This window comes from Nothoprocta perdicaria, unplaced genomic scaffold (genome assembly GCF_003342845.1).
Source record: "Nothoprocta perdicaria isolate Ctin4 unplaced genomic scaffold, notPer1 scaffold_4, whole genome shotgun sequence".
Taxonomy (NCBI): Eukaryota; Metazoa; Chordata; class Aves; order Tinamiformes; family Tinamidae; genus Nothoprocta; species Nothoprocta perdicaria.
This window is the reverse complement of record NW_020455643.1, coordinates 9,408,144-9,428,936: the sequence shown is the minus strand read 5'-3', so window position 1 is coordinate 9,428,936 and position 20,793 is coordinate 9,408,144. Positions and strand designations below refer to the sequence as shown.

The following is a 20,793-nucleotide window of genomic DNA, read 5'->3' as shown; positions in this document are numbered from 1 at the left end:
ATGCGCCGCTCCCGCCCGCTCGCCCTCTGGGGCTGGCTGCTCTGGGGGCTCTGGGCGCTGCCAGGTAAGCGCTGGGGTCGCGGCGCGCRCGGCTGCCTGGCAAGCTGGGGCAGATACCATCTCGGATACGGGTGAAGGGCTGCGCTCGGTTGCTCTGCGCGTCTCCAACAAAGCCCCAGAGCCACGGCTAGGCTGTTGTTTCGGTAACGGGTTGCCAGAGCAGCAAACAGAGGCACGAGCGGCTCTGCTCCTTCTCGGGAGCCTGGTGCGGGGCTCTGCTTGGGCAAGGCTCTCCTTGGGCACCCCTGGGCCGTCTCTGGAGGCATTGGCCTGGCCGGGGTGGCAGGGGTAGCTGCTCCTTTGCTCGCCCTCCCCCCAGGCATCTTGATGTGCCCTGTGGGATCTCCCAGGTCATGGCTCTGGCCCCAGGAAGGAGCAGTGGAACAGGCAGGGACCTCTCAAGTGGGCTGGTGACCAGCCTAGGGCTTGGGGATGGGATGGAGTGTGTCCTGCTGAGTCTGCTGGTGCTACCAGGGAGCACCCACCGGCAGCTAAGCGGGTGCAGAGCAGGGGCAGTGCCGGTGCTTCTGCCCATAGGTTTCACAGCCATGTCACTGCTCCCGGTGGGTGTCAGCAGAAGGAGAGGTATTAGGAGACAGAGTTTGGGCTGTGACAGGAGGGGAACAGGCAGGTGCCGGGTGTCCCTAGTGGATACTGGCCAGCCCAGGCATGCTGCCAGCGGTCACATCTCAGCCGGGCGGGAAGCGCTTCCCAGGAGGGGCTGCCCCTTTACCCGTGGAGGAAGAGGTTCCAAGGTTGAGGGGGCCCCCCCAGTAAAACAAGCCTTGGAGTGATGCCCCCTCTCCCCAAAAGCTGTGGGCGTAGGGCRAGCTCTTTTGCCTTGTGTTTGGCTGGGACCTGGACAGCGGGACAGGGAACACGGTTGGTATTGAGGCAGGAACCTGCCCTGCAGGTGGCATGTGGCGTTTGGGCACCTTCCTTCTGCAGCAGCGCTCAGAGCAGGGATGAGGGACAGGGTGCGATGGGGAGGCAAAACACCAGCTGGCTTCTCCTGCTTCGCCCTCGCTAGCAACCTGGCAGCCAGGCCATTGCCCCGTCTCTGCAATGCTGCCTTCGGCAGGGTCAGCAGCARATCCCGACGAGCCACCCCACGTCCCGCTGCCCAGAGGAGGTGTGGACGGCTCCTCTGCCAGCGGCTCGGCAGAGCAGGCCTCGGCAGAGCCCAACAGCATCGTCCCGGGGGCTGAAGGCAGCGCCGGTGCCAGGCTGCCTGCAGACGAGTCCCCCACCGAGGCCAGACCAGGAGTATGCGAGGCAGCAGTGAGCCAGCCTGCTCCGCACCAGCCCTCTGCCTCCCGCTGGACCGGCTCTGGAGACGGCCAGGGATCGAGTAATGYCATCCCTGTAGCAGGTAACGCCAGCCCAGAGCCGGTGACAGGTACATCCCTGCCCACGGGGAGCATTGCTGGTGCTCCTGCAGGTAGGACCATCTTGTCTCTGCTTGCAGGTGACGTGGTGGTGCAGACTGCAGGAGCACTGGTCCCAGCTGGAAGCAGCAAGGCGCTTCCCAGTACAGCGGATGCCTTTGGGGTCACCAAGGGTTTGGCAGCATGGGACAGCCCCCAGGCAAGGGCAGGGGTCTCCTCCAACAGCCCTGTTGGCCACCTGACCAATATCCCTGCAGCTCCTGGCGCCACTGGGCATGCGCAGCYTCTGTCCCCTGCCCCAGCAGGGCACATGCCAGCTCTCACTGTGGAGAGCAGCGGTGCTGAGCTGGCCACAGCCACGTCACCAATGTCACCTGTGGGTCTAGGCATCCCCACCAAAGAGGGGATGGACAACCCGCCATCGTCGAACACTGCCAGTGCTCTTGAGCAGGCCCTGGAGGTGTCTACAGCAGCTCTGGAGAGCAAGCCTGGAGAAGGGGCCCTGGGGACAACTGTCCATGTGTTTGAAGGAATCACAGTGGAAGGTGCTACAGGCCTACTGAGAGAGACCATCCCAAAAAGAGGTGGAGACACGTCCCTGCCCAGTGCACAACCCCGCACTGATCAACCACTGCTGGGGGCAAAAGCCTCTTCCCTGGTCCCTGGCAAAGCCTCCAGTGCCAATGGGCTGCTCCAGCTGGATGATATTATCACTGTGGAAGGGACGCTGGGGACAACACCATCCACAAGGCTGTCTCATATCAAACAAGACCTGGAGATGTCACCATCTGCTGTTAACAAGGAAGCTGTGGTGCCCCATGCAGCTGCTGGGCTCCCGTCCCAGGTGGTCCCGTTGGAGCTGGACAAGGGCACCTCCTCGGCCACCACAGGGGCTGGTGTCTCCCTTGCCTCCCCTCTGCCCCCAGGCAGCCCCATGGGGCTGACCGCAGGCCCAGAGAGCGGTGCTGCTGTTCCCGCAACGCCAGCACCCCTCGTGCCGTCGCCTCACCCAGCGGCAGCAGGAGCAGAGGGGGTGACGCCACCTGTTGCAGATGCCTCGGGTGCCTCCTCAATGAGAGCCGCTGTCCCCACCAGCGGGAGTGCAGGGCCAGGGACACCCGCAGCTGGCCGCGATGCCTCACAGGAGACCCTGACACCCCCTGCTCGGCCACCTCCATCTGTCCCCGCCGCAGGTGCCGGTGGTGCCACAGCAGAGCTGGTAGCAAGGATCTCCCCCATCCCATCAACCACAGAGCCAGGCAAAGGAGAGACATCAACCGCCCACAATGATGCCATCCCTTGGCAAGGGGACATGTCCACATCCCCACGTGAGACAAGTGTCACTGCTGGGGATGGACCACCTAGAGCCAGTTATGGTGCCCCTCTCCATGGAACTGCGCTCAATCCGGACCCAACAGYGACAGCCACTGGCAGAGGCCTCGCTGACCCTGCTGATGATGCCTCCTCTTCAAGCCCAGAGGTAACTGCTGCAAAGCCTGTCCCTGCTGGGTCATTTCTAGCCCCAGAAAATGCCACCGCTGAGCTGGTCCACAGCAGGAGCAAACCCTCCTYGAGAGCAGTGACCGGCACTGCTTCCCTGGGCACCACGAGTGCCCGGATGGGGATGGACGCACCGCTGTATGCCAGCACTGCTGGAGACACCCCGTCCCATGGTGCGACACTTCCTGATGCTCCCAGTACCCCTGCTGGGCCAACAAGGAGCTTTTCCACAGCCTTGCACGGCGGTCCCCCTGCTGAGCCCGTCCTGGGCACGGGGTCCTCCCTCGGAAACCCCSCTGGGGCTCTGCCCACCACAGCAGCCCTTGCAGGCCCCGGCGCTGCCCTGTTGGAAGCAGCTGCAGGTGGATCCTCCTCGGCAGGGCTCAGCGCAGCGATGTCCTTGCCCCTTGCTGGAACCAGTGCCAGGAAAGCACAAGGATATGCATCCTCTGGAGCCACGGCAACACCTTCCCTGGGCAGGTATGGCGAGGTGAGCAGCTCCACCACAGACATCAGCACTGTGAACCCGGTGGGTGAAGCAGCACCAGCCTTTGGGAATGGAGCTGCTAGGGAAGGTCCAAGTGTGCTCCCTGCAGCAGTGGGCAGCTCCCCCGAGCCGGGCATCGCGACGCCCTGGGGCACCAGCCCTGTGCCGGCTCCACCAGACCCATCTCCCAGCACTCCCGAGCCAGCTGGAGACTCACCACAGCCACCGGCCAGCATCATGAGCGGCCCTGCACCGTCTAAGGTGCCCAGGGCAGGACCCATAGGCAAGTCAGCTCTCCGCGGGTCTTCGCTGCTCCTCACGTCATCCACAGACATGACTGCCTCCTTTTTAGCCACCGACAGCAGTGACCCAGACCTGGGCTCTTCTGCAGCCACGGCCAAAGTCTCCGTTGGACACTCCCTGTCAGCCGGGAAGGTGACTTTTAACCCAGCCACAGCTGCTTTGGACACGGACACTGGGACACTGCAAGTGCCTCAGCGCTTCTCGGGCTTGAACAGGGGTGTCACCGATGAGCCGGTGTCGCACACAAACCTGCAAGGCCCCCATGGCACCAGCCCGCCGCTCACCTACCACAGTTCCCCTGTTACCCCCATTGGGGACACGTGGTCACAYGTGGCTGACAAGGAGCTGGAAGAGGAGTCTGGAGGTCTGAGCACAGGTGGAGCAGATGCAGGACCCAATGTCTCTGTCCCCAGCCCTGGGAAGCTGCGTGATCCTGCAGTGTCCCCTCCAGCCCCCAGCAGTTTTGCTCCCGCTGCCGTTGAGGCAGCAACAGCTTCTGAACGCATGGAGGACACAACCACAGCAGCAACAACCATCAACCTCGCAGCAGCAGCTGGCACCCTGGAGATGGCCAGAGCCAGCAGAGCCTCTGCATCATCACGTGCAGGCATCGCACCTCTCCTGGATGAAAGTCCCACCAAAGGGCCACCTCTGGGGACATCCCTATCCAGCAGCACCCCAAGGACAGCAGCAACCATGAGACATAGCAGCCCCACCACCCTGCAACCAGCACTGGCCGGTGATGCCCTACGTGATGCCTMCCCCAGCCCAGACAGCACCACCACTGCACTGCCTGCAGCCTCCCCAGACATGGCCTCGGAAGAGGACCCTGTGACCAGCATGACCCACCTGCCACCTCGTGACACCCCGGTGCAGAGGGCAGCCAGCTCTGTGTCTCCTGGGGCTGGAAATGCCACAAGCAAGTCGGCCATGGGCCCCTCTRCTCATACAGACACAGCCACTTCAGAAACAGCCCCAACCTCAGCCATGGGAAGGTTGTTTCTCGTCACCAGCGACTACGTCACCCACCCAGCTATGRGCTGGACAACATCTCTGCAGAGTCACTTTGGGGCTGAGCCAACACCAGAAGCACCAGCTGTGCCAGCTCTTGCCCATGCTGCTGATGACGCAGGGCCACCTCCCAGTGACGCACTCCCCGGGACTGAGCCACCACCGGAGCCACCCGCCCCAGGGGATGATGCTCCCCAATCGAGGTCCCCATCAGAGGTTCCTCCCTTGCCTCTCCAGGGCACTCACTCTGCTCTGCCAGTCTCAGCAGACCCCAGCCCGGTGTCACACGTGTCCAGTCCATCCCCTGGCACCGCTGCCACCCCGACACCCCCACTGGCGTCGCTGCCAGACACCAGAAATGCAGCCATGGACGGATCCAGGGACAGGTCCCAGGCAGCAGGAGACGGCAGCACCATGCAGGCAGCTGAAGACTCCAACTTAGTTGCAAATGCAGCAGAAGGAGGCTGGGTGAGCAGGACACTCAGTAAAAACACCTCTCCTGGGCCAGCTCCGCATACATCGGATCCCTCTGGGGCCAGCGGTGCCCCTCAGCCACACACGAGCCAGAGCGGTGGCACTGCTGAGCGGGCAGCAGATGTGTCCTACCCGGGTGCCRGGGAAGGGGCAGCAGAGCCGGCCCCAGGACTGACCCTGTCTGTCACTGTGGGGACTGAGCCGGGCACCAGCAACGCGCCCCCAGTGACACGGCCCTCCCCCGGCAGCAGGAGCACCGTGGTGGGTCTGCACTCGCTGGCAGTGCCCRGCCCCGCTGCGGAGCCCTCCAGAGCACCTTCCCTGGCGCTCATGTCCAGCACGGCCGAGCCGGGGGACAGCGTGTCCTCCCCCGTCCCCAGCAGCACCAGCCCCATGGTGGTGACGTCCTCCAGCATCCCCAGTGACAGCGTGACCGGGACGGCAGTGGGGTTAAGCAGCCTCAGCGTGGCCACATCCTCCTCTCCCACCCCAAGCGGGGCCAGCGTGGAGCTCGTCACAGCAGCCACCTCCTCCCGCAGCACCTCTCTGTCACCAGTGGAGCCCAYGCACAGCAGCAGTGAGCCCTCTACAAGGTCCTCCAGCCCGGGCAGCCACAGAGCCCAGGAYGAACCCTCGGCTGGGATGTCCTGGCCAGGCACAGCCGCAGCATGGACAGGTCCCCGCAGTACCACCACCCTGGCAGAGACCACCGCATCCTTCCCGGGTCCCTCTGAGAGCAGGACTGATGGTGCGGCAACCCTGGCCAGCAGCGAGGACACCGCTGCGTCCATCTCCGACACCGCTGTGTCCGTCACCACCACCACCAGCGCAGAGATGAGGACCGGCATGACATCGCCGTCGGCTGCCAGCGTGTCCCCCGCGCCGGGTGCTGCAGTGCCCTCCGCAGCTCCCCAGCACACTGCCGCGCTCCCACCCCTCAGCCTGCTGCCAAGCCCCGGACACCTYGGCACGGTGTCGACAGAGGAAACGTCCTCCCCACCCACCCTCAGTTCTGCCACTCAGATGGCAAGGGACACAACAGCCCCTGGGGAGCCACCATCACATACGGTGTCACCAAGTGTCAGCTCTACAGACACGGCCGTGGTGACCCTCACTGCCCAGGCAGCCCTGGGCGCCTCCTCCCTGACGACAAACAGACTGATGTCCACAACAAGCACCACAAGCTCATTGCATGGGAGCCCTGCCTCTGTGGAGGCCGCAGTGGGTCTGTCCTCCCCGGGGACCCGCCACCTCTCAGCTGAGACACCGCGACAGCCGACAAGCCCTGCAGACAGCGGCTCTGTGTCTGATGGAGCAGGCGGCGCCTCTCCCGCCCGCCCCACTGCCACCTGGCTGCCACCAGGCACAGCCCCCTCTGGTAACACCGTCACCGCAGCTGGAGCACATGGTGAGGAGGACTCTACAGCCAGCGGGACAGCCAAGACGTCAACTGCCAGAGCAGGGTTTGCCATGGCTGAGGCCACCGGTGCCAGCCCTGCCCTGTCCCCTGCTGCAGAACAACCTGTCACGGACAGACAGACAGACAGACGTGCGCGATCTGGCTTCGGTGGTGTTGACCGGGGAGATGAGGGTGCAGTCCCAACTGCAACAGCTCTTGATGGGCTTGCTGCTTCCCTACCTGTACACGGTGCTGCTGAGGAGACCRCTCTGACAGTGCCTGGTGACGCAGCGGCTGGGGGAAGCACCAGCCTGTCACCTGCTCCATTCTCTGAGAGGGCTACAGCCRAGCCCACCACCACCACCATGCCCACAACCGTCAGCAAAGACACCACGGCTATGTCATCAACAGCCCTGGCTTTGCCTGTCTCTACCCCTTCACTGACCAAAGCAGCAACCAGTAAATCGGAGTTAATCACAGACCGTGTCCCAGCTCAAACAGCCCCCAGGATGGACTCTGGGGGAAACAAGCTGTCAACCAGGCTGCCTTCCTTGGTCACCACCAGCACCCCAGCTCTGGAGGGGCCAGGCCAGCTCCRGACCACACCTGAGGCAGCGACTGTGGCAGTGGGAGCAAGAGATGTAGGTGTAAGCACCTCCCAAGCCAGCGGCACTGCGCTGGCAGCCGGAGCACCGCTGGCCGCTGCCAACAGGACAGCAGTAACCCCACACCTTGGACCCAGCACCRCTAGCAGTGGATCAGGAACAACTGTCTTATCTCCTACAAAGCACACCACTGTGACAGAGMCAACCGATGGGTCCTTGGAGGTGCCTGATCCCAGCCATGCCATCGTGGTGACCAGGACACCTTTCTCCAGCACGCAGAGCACAGCAGAGGAGCCAATGACTCAGCCATCATCTGTTCTTGGTGACAGCACTACCACAGAACCAGCACCATCCCTGGCAGTCGGATATGCCGCACCCAAGCCAACAACAGGCTCCTCTTCTCCCATGGCTGTCAACAACTCTAGCCCAGACCAGGCATTGAGCACGTCACCTCCTGTCACCCAGAGATCCCAGGGACAACCTGTCTCGGGGGAGAAAACAACTGAACCTGCCAGCAGCAGCTTAGCCACCATCGTTCATGACATCCCAGAGAGGTCAACAAGCCGAGTTTCTTCTCCTGCTTTTGCCACCATGACCAGCCCCATTGACGCGCACCTGGGAGACAGCACAGCTCTGCCCAGCTCTCCTGGTGCCCCAAGCAGGCTGGTGCTACCAACGGCTTCCCCAGAGCCTGGGGCCACAGGCAGCACTATGACAAGTCCCCTTCACACCCCCAGTGATGCCTCAGCCAACGCAGCAGCCACAGCAGCCTCCGCTGCAGTCCTGAATAGCAATGCAGCAGGGACAGCCAGGAACGAACCCCAATCCGGGGCGCTCCCCACACTCGCCAAGGGCCTCACCACCCCACAGGAGGGTTTGGGGACTTTCTCTGTCCCTGGCACCCCTTCAGCTGTGGCTGTCCCTGCTCTGGGTGGCCAGGCTGGATCGCAGCCTGCATTCACCACCGTGTCCATCCTTCCTGTCTCTGCCGCCAGTCCAGAGCCAGATACCATGGACAAAACCAGCCCCTCACCAGCTCTGCTCGTGTCAGCAGGAGCTGGAAGCGGAGTGGCCAAAACAGGGCCCGCAGAGAGCGTCACCCCAGCGGCTGGAGCCATCGTGGCCATCTCGCCACGCACCGTGCTGCCTGTCACGCCCACAAGCCCAGCGCGTCCGGCCGCGATGCAGGGCGACTCGGAGGAGGACGGGGAATCCCTCCTGGGAGGCAGCACCACAGCACCGCACAAGCCACCAGCAGCCGCCAGCCCCACCACGGCTCCTGCCTTTGGGATGCAGAAAGGACCAGCCACGGCCCCCAGGGCCTCTGCCCACGCCATCCCTAGCCACGGAGGTCCCATGGTTAYGTCTCCGTCTGAGCCCCGGCCCACCCTGGGGCTCAGCAGTGAGTAGATTTTCTTCCTTCCTTTTCTTCCTAAGGCAGAGGACATCGGGGAGGGATTGGCCCTACTGAGCTGCTGTGACCGCGTATGACATGCGACAGCCCATCTGCAATAGGCACCGGGCTGGGGATTGATAGGAAAAGGTGAAATAGGGAATGTGAGAGCAGGGCATCTCACCTGACTCACACATACTGCCTCCCCCTGCCTGGGAAGCCCAAATACCCTGCGGTGGGGAGTCCCTTGTCCTTGCATGAAACTTTGCAGGGATCGCACTCCCCTGACCTCATATAAAGGCCATCCTGAGCCAAGGTCCCCTCTCCATCCCCACTCAGCACAGTGCCATTGCCCACAGCCAGCCAAGTCCAAACCCTGCACATAATGTTGTCCCCTCTCTCCTCTCCTCTGTGTGCATTTTTGTCTGATCTTTCACAGCTCAGCTGAGGAAAATCATTTAAGTACCTGCTCACAGAGGAAATCCCTGAGTTGGGAAGGCAGGATTCTTTACAGGACATCACAGCAACAACAGATGTGGTGGATTATGCCAGGACTTGCTCACCTTGGAGATGTGATAAGTGGAATGAGCTTATTTTYAGTTGTCTATTAATCACCTGCTTGTGTTAGTTCCAGCTGTGTCGCTATACCCTTACGGCACGGAGGGAAATGACAGAGGATATGTTGAAAGGAAGGAGGACTTTAATTCCCCACTGTTCAAGCCAGAGATTGGATTCCCTTTTGGGAAAACACTGCGTGACTCTCTCTATGTGAGTATTTATGGCTGCAAAGCACGAGYGACATTTAGCTTGTGTGAGAGAAAAAAAAAATCCCAGCAAAATTGGAACAGAAACTTTATTTAATATAATGTTAATTTTTCATGATTTAAAACATCCAGTTTTTGCCTATCCTTGGGCAGGGTATAAATAAGAATCGCATTGCTGGGCAGGTGCCATCTGGGGAGGTTGGTGTCAGAAAATCACTAGTTATTTTGGTTAGTTTACAGATGACGGACAAATCATTTTCCCACCTACGGACAACTATGTCCCCTCCAACCCTAACCCACCTCCCCACGGGTTTGGTGGCCAGGAGAGTTTGCCAATGGTGGCTGCATTTTGGGATGATGCGGATTTTTCCCAGGGAGTCGGCACCACATGGTACCAGGTAAGAGGTTTTTTGGAACCTCCCCAGGAGAGCCTGGTTCRAACCTCCAGAGCAATCCCATCCTTTCCAAACTCCTCCTTTGAAATCTCATAGGAATACCTCACTCTTGGGTCTGCCCAAAATGCCCTTGTCCACGACGTGGAAGCAAAGATYGAGAGATACATGAACACCTCATACACAGCCAAATGGACCCTGAAGGTGACATGGGAGGATGCTCCAGCGTACCCATCCCGGAGGAACGACACAGGGGTGAGCGGAGGGGATCCATGGGGRCCCCACTGGTGATGGGGGCCTGGCTGTGGCCAGTCAGGGTGCGTTTGTGGCCTCTTGCAGCTTCATGCATGGGTTTCAGGTCTTGCAGCTTTGATTTTACCTGTTCACAGCAGGACACAAATGCCCGTGGTACACCCAGGCGGGTTTCCACGGATAAATGCACCCTGAGAAGCCATCTGTGGGTCAGAAATTCCCTGCTTGCTTTGCTCAGGATTTTTATGGTCTGCTCACAAAGGGTCTTCTCCCACTGCTATCCCAACCCAAAAGCCTTGGTGACTTCTCCTTCCCTGTGTCCCCTTGGTGAGGCTGCTTCATCCCGCTCTGTGGGAAGTGGGAGGCTCTGCAGTGGGCTCACTTGGTGCTGTGGGTTTCTCTAGACAAACACGTACCAGGCGGTCCTCACCACYGATGGGAACCAGTCCTTCGCCCTGCTCCTCTACCAGGACGGTGGCATGCGGTGGGATTTCACCAAGCTCGCAGCAAGGAACGTGCTCATGGGCTTTTCCAGGTGCCGTGTGTGTGTATGTGGAGATGTCTGTCACACCTCCTTCAGATTTGCTCTGTTTCTCGACCTCCTCTTTGCTTTCATTCATGGCCTGTGGTCTGGTGCTCCGCTCTGGACTAGRAGGAAGGACCTGTGCTGGGTTGTAGCACCATCAGCTCCTTCCCTCTTTGTGCTTGACAGAGTGATGCACTCCCAAGGCTGGAGAAATGYGGGATGGAGGTGTAGAGTTGTCAGGTGTGTGATACAGGACTTCCTCTCTTCACACAGTGGCGACGGATATGCAGAAAATAACGAGCTGATTCAAAAGGCACCAGCAGTTAAATACCGGCCTGACCAGTACAGAGGCTACAGCACCGGTACGGTGGGAAGGGAGTCTTTGGTTCAGTGCTGGGGGTTGGAGAGGAGATGCATGCCCACAGGCCCACGAGTGTGTCCCTGGTGTGCAACATCCCTGAGGAGCAATGGAGCCTGCACAAGGGCTGCCAGCTGAGAGCGAGAGAGGCCTAAAAGCAGAGATGAGCACAGACACAAGTGCAAAGCACAGGTCCCTGCTTCCCTTCTGCTGGGGCTGTCCACAGCTGCCCCAGCACCAGCGGTGTTGGCTCGACAGGAAGCCTGGGGATCTCCTGAGAGCGGTTAATGGCACGGGACAATCATTCAAGCCTGGACTCTCCTCTCTGGATGAGGGGAGATGCCAGCGGTTCTGACACTAGCTGTAGGACGTTGGTTGTGTTGTTGTCTGGTTGTTCTGCCAGGTCCACGTGGGTTCTGGATCTACAAGCTGGACAGTCGTCCCCGGGTGAACTACAGGCTGCGCTGCCTCACGTGGCTGGCGGCACAGCCGGAGCCGTCCAGCTGGAATGGAGAGCTGCTGCCGTGCCCCTGCTCACGGTCCCAGGCAGAGCTGGACCCCCGCTACCGGCAGAGCAGAGGTGTCGGGTGCCCCTGCACGGGGAAAGAGGGGTCAGAAACCACAAATCTGGAGGGCGGAGATCTCAAACCCACCGTTACAATCGTTGCATCCCATTGATCAAGCGCCTCTTATGAGACTTCCCCTCTGGGCTCTAAGGCACCCAGCACCTTCCCAAATTGGTCCCCTTCACCCATCACTTTSATAGTCCACCTGGGCAGGGTTGAAGCCAGTGGATGAATGCTGTGGGGTCGGATAGGGCTGGGACTCTCCTGCTGTCAGGCCCCTGGCCAGTTCCCAAGGCAGCCAGTGACACATGAACCTTTTCAGACTTGGTAGATGCCTCYGTGACCATGCTGCGCACCTCATCCCCGAGCCAGACAGGAGCGGGGGTCCGATGTCTTTATCRGAATGAGAGTTTTCTCCAAGGCTGGCAGGAGAGGGTCTGGAGCCTTGCCCTCAACCCCACCACCGGTAAGCAAGCACCGTGGCTCTCTTCCCTACAAACACCTGCAGATAAGAGTGCCTAAGAGTGGTGCAGAGCACAGGTGCACAGTGGTGCAGGGAGGTCCGGTTGCCCCAGCAGCACTGTCCATCTTCTTCTGCAGATGAGGAGCTGGAGGCCTTTGACTGGTGCTGCCAGCGAGTGGGGAAGCCCCTGTTGTGCACCAGGTTTGCTGAGAAGAGACCCAGGGCCAGCTGCGAGGGATACGTGCCACCCGCCCCTGGTGAGTTCCCGGGGCTGCCTGCTCCATCTCCCTGCTGTGACAGGGAGCCAGCCCCAGGCTCTGGCGCTGCATGGATGGCACAGCTGTGCATGGTCCCCACTGCGACCCCAGCTTTCCGTGCTCTGCACGGGACCATGGTGCGTTCTTTGCAATGATGCCAGCAATTGACTTTTTTCCTCCCAATAAAATTCCCTCACCGCCTTGTGACCCCAGCCAGTGCCTTTGGGGACCCCCACATCACCACCCTGGATGGGTTCACCTACACCTTCAATGGGCTCGGTGACTTTGTCCTCCTGAAGGCCAGCGATGCCCGGACCAGTTTCACCCTGCAAGGGCGCACAGCCCRGACTGGCACAGCCCAGGCCACCAACTTCGTGGCTTTTGCTGCCCAGTACATCTCCACCAACACCACAGTCGTAAGTAGCAGCCACCTGGTTACAGATCTGAGAACCTAATGGGAGAAACCCAGCAGACAGGTTGGGCAGCACATCTGCACTTCCTAGAAATGCCTGGGACTTGCAAAACACCCACTCTCCTCTGTGTCACCTCCCATGAGAAGCCTGAGCAACTTGCTATGTGCAGAGGTTGTACAAAGACTAACAAGAGCCAGCTCTAACACCGCATGCATGCTGTCCAGCCTTGGCCTGAAGCTCTACAGAAACAACATCTGCTTCATCCTTTTATCACTCCATGCTTCACAATCTACACACTGAAAACTGATTTCTTCCAGGCTATCTTCACAGTTGCATCCCTTCTCTTTTTTTGCATAATTCCTCCCCATATCTAGAGGAGGTTGGTCATTCAAATCCCTTAATGCCATGAGAAGCAGTCCTGAGCCATGGCAGGGCAATTCTCTGACCCGGGAACCTACACTGTCATGCCCAGCATGGCAAGCACAGCAACACAGCCTCTAGTGCTGAGYGACTCTGAGGGGCTTGAGCAGGACAGGGTCTAGCTCCTGTGTCTCCAGCACGAGCTGGGATCAGAAAGGCTCAGTGCGATGAGCAGATGGCCTGACTGGGACATCTTCTGTGGTTTGCAGGTTGAGTGGACCCTGGGAAGCCAAGGTGATATCCAGCTCCTGCTGAATTACAAGCCCGTCCTGTTTTCCTACTCCAAAGGTGAGCTCCTCTAGCAACTGACCCTCCTGGCTACACCCTGCAAGGGGATCCCTGAGGGCAGCCCAGGGCCGTTGGTGTCAGCAGCAGTGAGACTGTGCAGGGAGCTGAGGACATCCCTCAGCAGGTCCAGGCCAGTCTCCACATGGGTCCAGCTCTGAGCTTGTGTAGACTTTCCCCTCTGTGTTCATCTTCACTTGCAGATATGGATGCCAAGGTATACTACAACCCCGGTGTTCTGGTGGTCAATGCCTCCTCCGTCACAGCTGTCTTCGACGGGGCTGTTGCCATCTCTGTCTTGGCCACCTCCGGGATGCTCAGCGTGGTCTGCACCCTGCCTGATCGGTATCTCAACGCCACCAAGGGCCTGCTGGGTGAGGGGCCAGGCTGGCACCCATGCAAAGGCTGCAGGGTGAGATCAGTGCCGCGCGGACCAGGCACCAGCCCATCTCCTGGGGCATGGTTGCCTCAAGCTGGTGACCCAACTCCCCATCAAGGAAGCTGATGGGACGGTGGCGATGGTGAAGGAACTTGACAGCACTGCTGAGGCCCCAAGCTTGCAGGGACTGCAGATAACCAGGACTAACCAAGCTCTTCTTAGGGCTGGGACCCAGATGCACTACCACCCCCCAGCTCTGGCTCCMTCCACCTCCAAGCAGGAGTGCAGTATCCCCTTAGTACCTCAGAGCAGGCTGACAAATGCTAGAGGATAGGGCTTGTGAGGAAACSGGGACAGAACCCACCTCGGCCTTCCCACGTGGCTAAACTAAACCCCAGTCTGTGTCAGACAGGGTGGCCAGCTGAGGCCTGGGGGGCTCCAATCCTCCTGCGATGCTCTTCCAGGTGTATGGGACCACAACACTGCAGATGACTTCCGAATGCTGAAYGGCACCAACATCCCCACAAACAGCAGTGAGGAGGAGATCTTCAGCTATGGCATGACCTGTAAGTCTGGGCTCAGGATCCATCCTAGTGAACCCCTGCTTCAGCACCTTCAGCTCTCAGTTGGTCTGGAGAAATTTAAATATTTGCTTGAGCAAAACCAGTGCCAAGGATTCCCTTTGGTCTCTTTACTGCTCCATGGAAACCAACACAAAAGTAGGCATCCTTAAAAACCTTTGCCCGTCCCCATGGTGTGCTCTCTTGCAGGGGCTGTTGGAGAGCACAGCCTGTTTGCTGAGCCGCTGGCAGCTCCRGTAACGAACTTCACGCCTGTCTTCTTGTCTCGGCTGCGGCAGGAGAACGAAAGCCAGTACCAGCTGGCAGCCTCGCGGTGCCACGGGGGCAGGGAGTGCRTCTACGACACGCTGAGCACTGGAGATGTGGCCCTGGGCTTGGCCACCCAGAGTCTCGCAGATGATTTCCAGCAGAAGAAGACAGTGCTAAGTGAGTGGAGCAGATGGTCACCTCGGAGAGATCACGGGATGGCTCCCCAGGGGATACCCTTCCCCTTGGCTGGCATCCTTCCCGCCCCACATGGAGTCAGGAAAGATGCCAGCCAAGGTCTCTGAGTTGTACTGCCCATCTGAGTGGTCCTTAGTGATTGGGACATGGCAGCACAGAGAAACATGAGAGCTTTGGTGGGTGTCCAAGGCCATGTCTGCTTGGCGTCCTRTCTGCTGGGGGTCTGTTTGAGGTCCTGTCCTCACTGGGACAGGAACAGAGCTAAGGGAGGCCATCCCCACATGACAAACCTCCAGCTGTGTGTGGGCTGCTCTTTCCTCAGACACTTTTCCTCCCATCATCACTGGTGATGCTTCGCTCACAGCCTACAGGATGGAAAGGGTGACGAGGCAGTACCGAGTAGAGGGGACAGGCGCGCGGTTTGTCCCTCACATCTCCCTGGAGCTCAACATAACAGGTAGGGTGAGATCAGAGGTTCTGCTGAGACTCGCAATCTGCCCCTTTCCCTGCACTTTGCCCTTCTCTCCTGCCACCTCCTCTCCTTCCCTTCTCTCCTCATGCAGAGAACGGCACCCTCAYGTGGGAACCCACCAGCACAGCCCCCTTCACAGTCAGCCTGGAGGCTGTGGGGACCAACAACCTCTCCGCCATCCTCCTGCTCAGCTTTACCCTTTGCAACTGCAGCAGGAGCCACCAGTGCGATTACAACGACACCAGCACCGTTGGCAGCTCTTCCTTGCAGGTAGGGGGGTTTGGGCAGCACCACGTCCCCAGGGATGCACATCAGCATGTAAAGCTCCTCCAGCATCACGCCCTTCCCATGCCCTTCTGTGCATCCATCCATCCATCCGCATGGTGTCCCTAAGCCAGGACCACCATCCCCTTCCATAGCTCGCAGCCTGCAGGTGTGATGCAGGCTACTCCGGTCGCTTCTGCCAGGACCCACCAGACCCCTGTGCGCGGGGCTGCTTCCCCGGCGTGAGCTGCCACCCACGCACCGGCTGCGGCCCCTGCCCTGCCGGCCTCAGCGGTGATGGGACACACTGCGCAGGTGAGTGGCACAGGGCTCGCCTGGTCCCAGCTTAGCCCGGGTTCGCTCAATGCCACRTGCCCTTGCCTCAGCAGACATCGACGAGTGCGCACGGCGGACGGCGTGCGTGGGGAAYGCCACCTGCACCAACACCGTGGGCAGCTACCTGTGCACCTGCGAGGCTGGTGAGTGCCCCTGCTGCCAGGAGAATCTCTGCCCCAAAACGGTGGCAGCGTGGCCAAAGAAGCTAACCCGGGGCTGATTAGGGGAGAYGGCCTGGGTGGTGAGCTCTGCACCCAAGTGCCTTGCTGATGTGCCGCCCTTAATACCATATGGGACAGAGACACTTCAGCTCCAGCCCCAAAAGGGCTTGGTGCTCCTGGGCTGCTAACACTCGTCTATTGGGAAGGGATTTTTGTGGGGGATTTTTCTGTAAGGAAAATCCCATATGATCGAGCCTTTCATGTGTACGAGGCAAAGAGGTCTAGAGGCTTAAAATTGAGACCTGATTTCAGAATGGYTTTGGCAGGAGGGAGGAAGGTTTTTTTCACTCCACTTACAAAGTATCAGTCTGGCATTTATATTTGGGAAAAAGATTCCAGGTGGAGGGTGTGGAGGTTACAGTGGTTTTCCTTGAGGCTCTGAAATTGTATTAGAAGTCACTAAAAGTGCAGAAGAAAATCAATGAAGCCTGGGGTAAGGCTGAGCACAGGCCAGGTTGACTCTGGTGCCCACCGAACCCAAGGGCTGCGACCCAGTACCTATTTCACCCCACTTTCCACCCCGCTGATCCTGGTAGGTGCAGGAACAGGCTGCATGGCCACGTGTGGGACCCACACCTGCCCRGAGGGCTTCTGCAGCAATGGGGGCCAGTGCCACCTGGACATGGCAACCTGCACACCCACCTGCCTGTGCCCCCCTGCCTTCACCGACCGCCACTGCCTGGTGGCAGGGGGTGATTTTCAGCCCTTGGCAAGCCCAGGTGGGTGTCTGCGTCACCTCGGGTGGGCTCCAGCCTGGCTCGTGTGAGCCATGGCAGGCAAGAGCAACTGCCACGTCTTTCCTCCAGCAGACCTGCCCCGGCGGAGCGTGCGCCTGCAGGTCCGCACGCTGCAGAACGTCACCAACGGCGAGGTCAACCACACTGTACGTCAGCCAAGGGGGTTAGGCTATTGCTGCGTGTCCAGGGGCCCCCATGGCTGGGGACAGGATGATGTTGGGGTGTTGCTTTGGAAGGCATTGAGAGGGCACCCACTGTGTCCTCGATGTCCACCCCTCAGGCCAGTGAGGAGGTGGCCCCAGCCCATGGGGTCCCAACAGYCACACAGGCGGCACCCATGGCTGCTCACCAGGTCCCCCACGTGTGAATGAAAAGGCAGAGCAGCCCTCGGGGCTCAGAYACGTCGCCCTTCAGTCACTGCCCCGTACCTGGGCTGTCCTGCCCTCCTCTAACACTGCCTCCCACTTGCCCCGTTCAGGTCACAGCCGTCCTGGCATCCCTGGAGGTGAAGGCTTTCCAGAGCAACACCAACATCACCCGCATGTGAGTGAGCTGGGACCCGAGCAGTGAACACATGGGGYGGCACGGGTTTGGGATGTCAAGGACAATCACCGCCTGTCTTTTCAGCCCCACAACTGATAAATACCCAGACAGGGTGTTTATGGGGAAAAATGGGGAAACTGGGGCACAGAAAAGCTGCTCTGGCCATGTTTGYAGATCTGCTCCCAGACTCTGTCCACCCTTTGCTTTCACTGCAGAGACGGCTTCACGTTCACCGTGGTGTCCGAATTCGCCTACGACAGCACCAGCACCGTGATCCACTTCCTGAACAAGGAGCTCAGGGYGGCCATCACCAGGGCCTTCAACAGGCCGCCCCAGCGCCGGCGACGGGCCGTGGGAGCGCGTGTCACCTTCGAGCGCCTGCACGGGGACAACGTCACCGACCTGGTGAAGCGTGAGTCCTCCTGGGGCCATGGTTTGGCCCTGGGGCTGGGGAGAGGGACACAGGGGTCTCAGGGGACACAGTGCGSGTGATGCTGGCGCTGATGGATGAGGGGTTGGTGGCAATTCCCTACCCTACATGTGCCTCCAGCTAGAGGAAACCTGGGGGTGGGAGAGAGTGAATACACAACACAGGGCGGCACTGCTCCAAAACTCGGTGATTCCACCCAAGCCGGTTTGCGGATGACCGCCGCGCTCTCCATGCCTGCCTCTTTCCGCAGTGACGGTGCCGCAGCTGAGGCGCTACTTCCCCTGCGGCCTCTCGGGCTACAAAGGCTACCARCTGGACTACGTGCCGAGCGCCGGCTTCCTCTGCATGTCCCCTTGCAGCAAGGGCTACTGCCAGCACAGCGGCCGCTGCCGGCACCTGCCCGACGGGCCCGTGTGCAGGTAGCGGCGCCCGACGAGGCGGGCGGGAGAGGCCTGCGTCCTCGCCGCAGGGCTTCACCTCTGCTCCGTCCTCTCCGCAGCTGCGCCTCCTTCTCCATCTTCTCCCCCGGCGGCGAGCGGTGCGAGGAGCTCGCTGTGGGCCTCGGCGCCTTTGTGGGCATCCTGCTGGGAGCGCTGGCCCTGCTCTCGCTGCTGCTCGCCGCCACCGGCCTGGCCGCGCGACGCTGCCGCCGGCACCCACACAGCGAGGGGTGAGTGGCGCCCRCGGCGCTCGGGGACCRGGTGGCGCTGGGCGGGGGGCTCTCRGGCACCAGGCAGAGCGGGAGATGGAGTGTGGATGTCAGGAAGAGCATCCAAAAGAATCCAAAACTGCTGCAAAAGAATCGATGGGAAATTCACTTTTGAAGAGTCTAGAGCTRGCTGGACGTGATTTCCCAGGCAGCGGGTGCTGGGGTGAGCCTACCTCCGGTAAGCAGTTTTACTGGGTGGTCTTTTAGTGTCTTCCGGACCCATTTCCAGCCATTTGATGCTCAAGGGTCCAGTTACTTCAGTGGGCTGAAAACTAGATTCTTTATGTCCCCATTGCAGAGAATATTTGCATTTCCTCCTCAAACCACCCCACCAGTATTTGGTTACAGAATGGCTTTCTATTTAATTTTAATTTGAATAAAGTCCAAGTAATTTCCACGGGAACTCGTGCTTCCSTGGGAAGACTTGGTTTGCAGCAGGAGAAGACTATTGCAGGAGTAGCCCTTCTATTTCTGTGCAGAAGGGGGTTAGCAGATGGCTGATGAAGCGCGAGACTCAGGGGAAATGCCAGTGTCTCCCTTCTTTCTCCGCAGCCCTTGGTCCCAGGCCAGAGGGCTTTTGCATGGCAGCAGGAAGCTCCGTGCCCTGAGCCCCTTGCACTGGCCAAGGAGGTGCTAGAGCAGGTTGGAGCAGGACTGGGGACGTCCCTGTGTTTGTGTTGGGGTTGTGCTGTGTCCCGTACCYGCTGTGAGCTCCCTCATTGCCCAGGGGATGCCAGCTCACCAAGCCCATGGGACGTGTCGCTGTTCACTTGCATTTGTTTCATGCAGCAACTGGGACTTACCTCTGCTGTTGTCTCAACCCCCCAAATCCCTGTCTCCATCCCCTTTCCTCAACCCCACACCAAGCTCAATCACTGCTCCCCACTCTGCTCAGACCGAGGTGCCAGCACCACACAGGGTGCTCCTGGTGCCCTGTGACGTATTGTTCTCTTTCTGCTCCCCTTCCTTTAGGGCCAAGGAGTCCTTCTGGAGTCAGCGACCATTCTCCTGTGAGTATATCCCTGCACACCCCCCCAACCCCACGTCCGCTTCACTCCCTTTAATGTAAACAGCCTCCAGTGGGCCTTTGGTGGCTACGGTCAGAATCAAAGCTGGTTTTGTGGGAGCACTGACCAGTGGATCCCTGCCCTCCTTACCTGCTGAGGTGCCCCCAGCTCAGCCTGCCCTCGCAGGACTCCCCCCAGCTCTGCTCCTACTCCCCATCCAGCTCTCACCACGGTAGACGATGGAGCAGGGCACATCCCCTCTGAAGCCTCCGAATGGTGCTGGGCACCACAGCTGCAAGCCATCGACCCATCACTTCAGGTCTGTTTATCTGCCAGCTGCAAGCCTGCAGGTCTCTGGTGGTTTTTGCTAGCCTTCAGGTCTGAGCTTTGCTGCTGCTGGAGCTCGTAGCAAAGGCCAGACCTTCTGCAAAGCCCTTGAGAGGAGTCACTCATCCATATCACTGCTTTCTTTACTATTTACAGATAAGGATTGCAAGACCCAACGTTAGGCCTCCAAGTCAACCAGCTCAACAGCCCTAGCATGGCGCAATCTCCACAGCCACTGACTGCTGCTGCTCCTGCTCTGACACCTCTGGCTACTTGTGGAGAGTGAGCTGCCTGTTGTTTCGCTCTCAAAATTTCAAGAAATATTATGAGCATGGACCAGGGATCATGCCTCTGCCTTTTGGGCTCCAGTTGCAGGACTGTGACTTCTGGGGACAGTTTGTCTAAGGTGATGGCTGTGGAAGGAGGTGCCTTTGCAACAGTTCRCATTGTAGGAAAAGCTGCTTTTGAATGAAAAAATGTACTTTTGGGATGAGTCATCAAAGTGAGAGGACTCCACCTTCCACTAACAACAGTCAGGGTAGTTCTTGAACATGTGAGTAAGGAGGTAGCACCTTGTGCAATGTAACTAGACCTAGCACAGACCACTGAGAACAGGCTCAGGTGGGACACCATGATGATTATAACCTACAATGAGCAAAATAATAGAATAAAAGAAAAGATTACAGCATGTTGCTGAGTAAATTATATGCACTTAGTGTCTGGGCACTAACCTTGCTTCCTTTTCCCAAGCTCTGCAGCACCTGGTGGCCCATTGCACCTATGGCACCCAAGAAACTTTACCCATAGTTTCTATTGCTCTGTCCTAGTTCCCACCTACAAGCAGCAGATCTAACCTCATTGCTTTCCCAAATCACTACACGTAACAACTCAAATCACAGCCCCAGGATCAGATCCCCACAACCTCCCTGCTGCTGTTTACCCATGTTGAGCAAAGGTGCGTCCTTGGTGCAGGAGGAGCACYGAGAGGCAGCCCTGGCCCCCAGCCCTCTTTCCCCCGAGGCTGACA

The 20,793-nt window shown here is 59.5% G+C and overlaps 1 protein-coding gene across 1 annotated transcript; it reads left to right on the top strand.

Moving 5' to 3' along the window:
* On the top strand, positions 1-20,312 carry MUC4 (mucin 4, cell surface associated). The gene is given in 28 exon segments (XM_026045250.1): positions 1-64; positions 1,142-8,629; positions 9,249-9,388; positions 9,618-9,782; positions 9,876-10,031; positions 10,433-10,563; positions 10,828-10,916; positions 11,316-11,492; positions 11,801-11,944; positions 12,079-12,198; positions 12,412-12,614; positions 13,241-13,319; positions 13,520-13,690; positions 14,160-14,261; positions 14,466-14,702; positions 15,043-15,177; positions 15,284-15,462; positions 15,612-15,771; positions 15,846-15,935; positions 16,550-16,732; positions 16,823-16,896; positions 17,229-17,316; positions 17,511-17,705; positions 17,974-18,142; positions 18,223-18,393; positions 19,405-19,442; positions 19,661-19,758; positions 19,923-20,312. Coding segments are annotated over 28 exon segments (11,103 nt in total). The 3' UTR covers positions 19,980-20,312.
* Positions 20,313-20,793: the final 481 nt, after the last annotated feature.